Source organism: Pundamilia nyererei, unplaced genomic scaffold (genome assembly GCF_000239375.1).
Source record: "Pundamilia nyererei isolate P.nyererei 1_Seehausen unplaced genomic scaffold, PunNye1.0 scaffold00004, whole genome shotgun sequence".
In the NCBI taxonomy this organism is placed as follows: Eukaryota; Metazoa; Chordata; class Actinopteri; order Cichliformes; family Cichlidae; genus Pundamilia; species Pundamilia nyererei.
Genome location: NW_005187405.1, coordinates 8,591,678 through 8,592,897, shown reverse-complemented (window position 1 = coordinate 8,592,897; position 1,220 = coordinate 8,591,678). Strand labels below are relative to the sequence as shown.

Below are 1,220 nucleotides of genomic sequence, written 5' to 3'. Positions count from 1 at the left end.
GTGGGGGAACTTGCACAATCGGTGGCTGACTAAATACTTTTTTGTCCCACTGTATCTCTTGCCTTTTGTGCTTGTCTTTAGCAACTACAGACAGAGATTCTGAAATACAAATATGATATAGATATTACGCATTGTAGCCTTAAGGGAAAGAGACCTAAATACTCTATTGTAAGACAGAAGGAATATTCGATACAGCCAAAATCTAGGAAACAGCATACTGACAAATATATCTATCATGCATTTTACAGGCCACAGCATACAGGTACAATTTAAAGGAGGATTGCAGATGGCAGCGCAGAGGCCATTATCAAGCTGGACAGGGCAACATAACACTGACAGTTATGTTATTACATCACCATCATCCTTTCATACCTTTTTCTTTGGTTTCCTGCCTCTTAGATTCTGTAGCAGCTGAAGGAGGAGCTGCCAGCTTCACAGCTGAGAGGAAATAATTTTGTTTCAGATCGCTGTACTTCACAATTATATAAATTGAAAACTATCATCTGACAAAAGGGAGTTTCAGGAATGATTAGACCCCATAAAACAGAGCCAATAACTGCAATATAACACGACAGAACAGATCAGATGAAATGTAGACAAGAGAGGTTTATAGACCAACATAAAGATCCAGTGCCAAGACTACCACCGATGAAAACAACCAAAACTCACAAAAATGCAGCAACAAGTAAGGCTGCCTGAAATAGGTGAAGTGAAAAAGAAGAAGCAGTGAAATCTTCAAGGAAAAGTCAGACTGTCAAAACGCAGGTACACTGCAGAAAAGCAATTCAGACGAAGACTGGTTTCAACCTGATGATGCACTAAAATGTGACAGAGTAACACCCACATGAATGACATTTCATTATCCATCAGAAACAGAACAACTAAATAAACAGACAGTCGGAGAAATTTCAAAGCAGAAGCAAGTGCCACAGTACAAGCACTTCAGTTGAGATAAAATCAGTCAAATATAAGACAATCATCCACGCGGTTTAATCCAGGTATTATCATTGCATTTAAATGTAAACAACAGGTGTAGTGACAAAAAAGTCAGAGTCTGAAAAAACAAAAAGGTGAGAACTGTTACTGTATTACAAAGAAAATTTGATATACTTTAAATACAGATTTAAATCACAAATCCTACCCTTGATATTGAGACTTGCTGTGGTCTTCTGGTCTCCACACACACAGCTGTAGTCTCCACTGTCTTCAGGCACCACTTT

The 1,220-nt window shown here is 38.4% G+C and overlaps 1 protein-coding gene across 10 annotated transcripts in view; it reads right to left on the bottom strand.

The window, feature by feature from the left end:
• Nucleotides 1-1,220, bottom strand: part of obscnb (obscurin, cytoskeletal calmodulin and titin-interacting RhoGEF b) — a 59,480-nt gene that overhangs the window by 31,620 nt on the left and 26,640 nt on the right. For 9 of the 10 annotated variants that reach the window (XM_005721487.1, XM_005721488.1, XM_005721491.1 and 6 more), the window contains one exon: nt 373-438. The exons of the other annotated variant lie outside the window; for it this stretch is intronic. In XM_005721487.1, the coding sequence (XP_005721544.1) occupies nt 373-438 (66 nt within the window). The remainder of the gene's footprint in view (nt 1-372; nt 439-1,220) is intronic. 10 annotated transcript variants of the gene reach the window in all.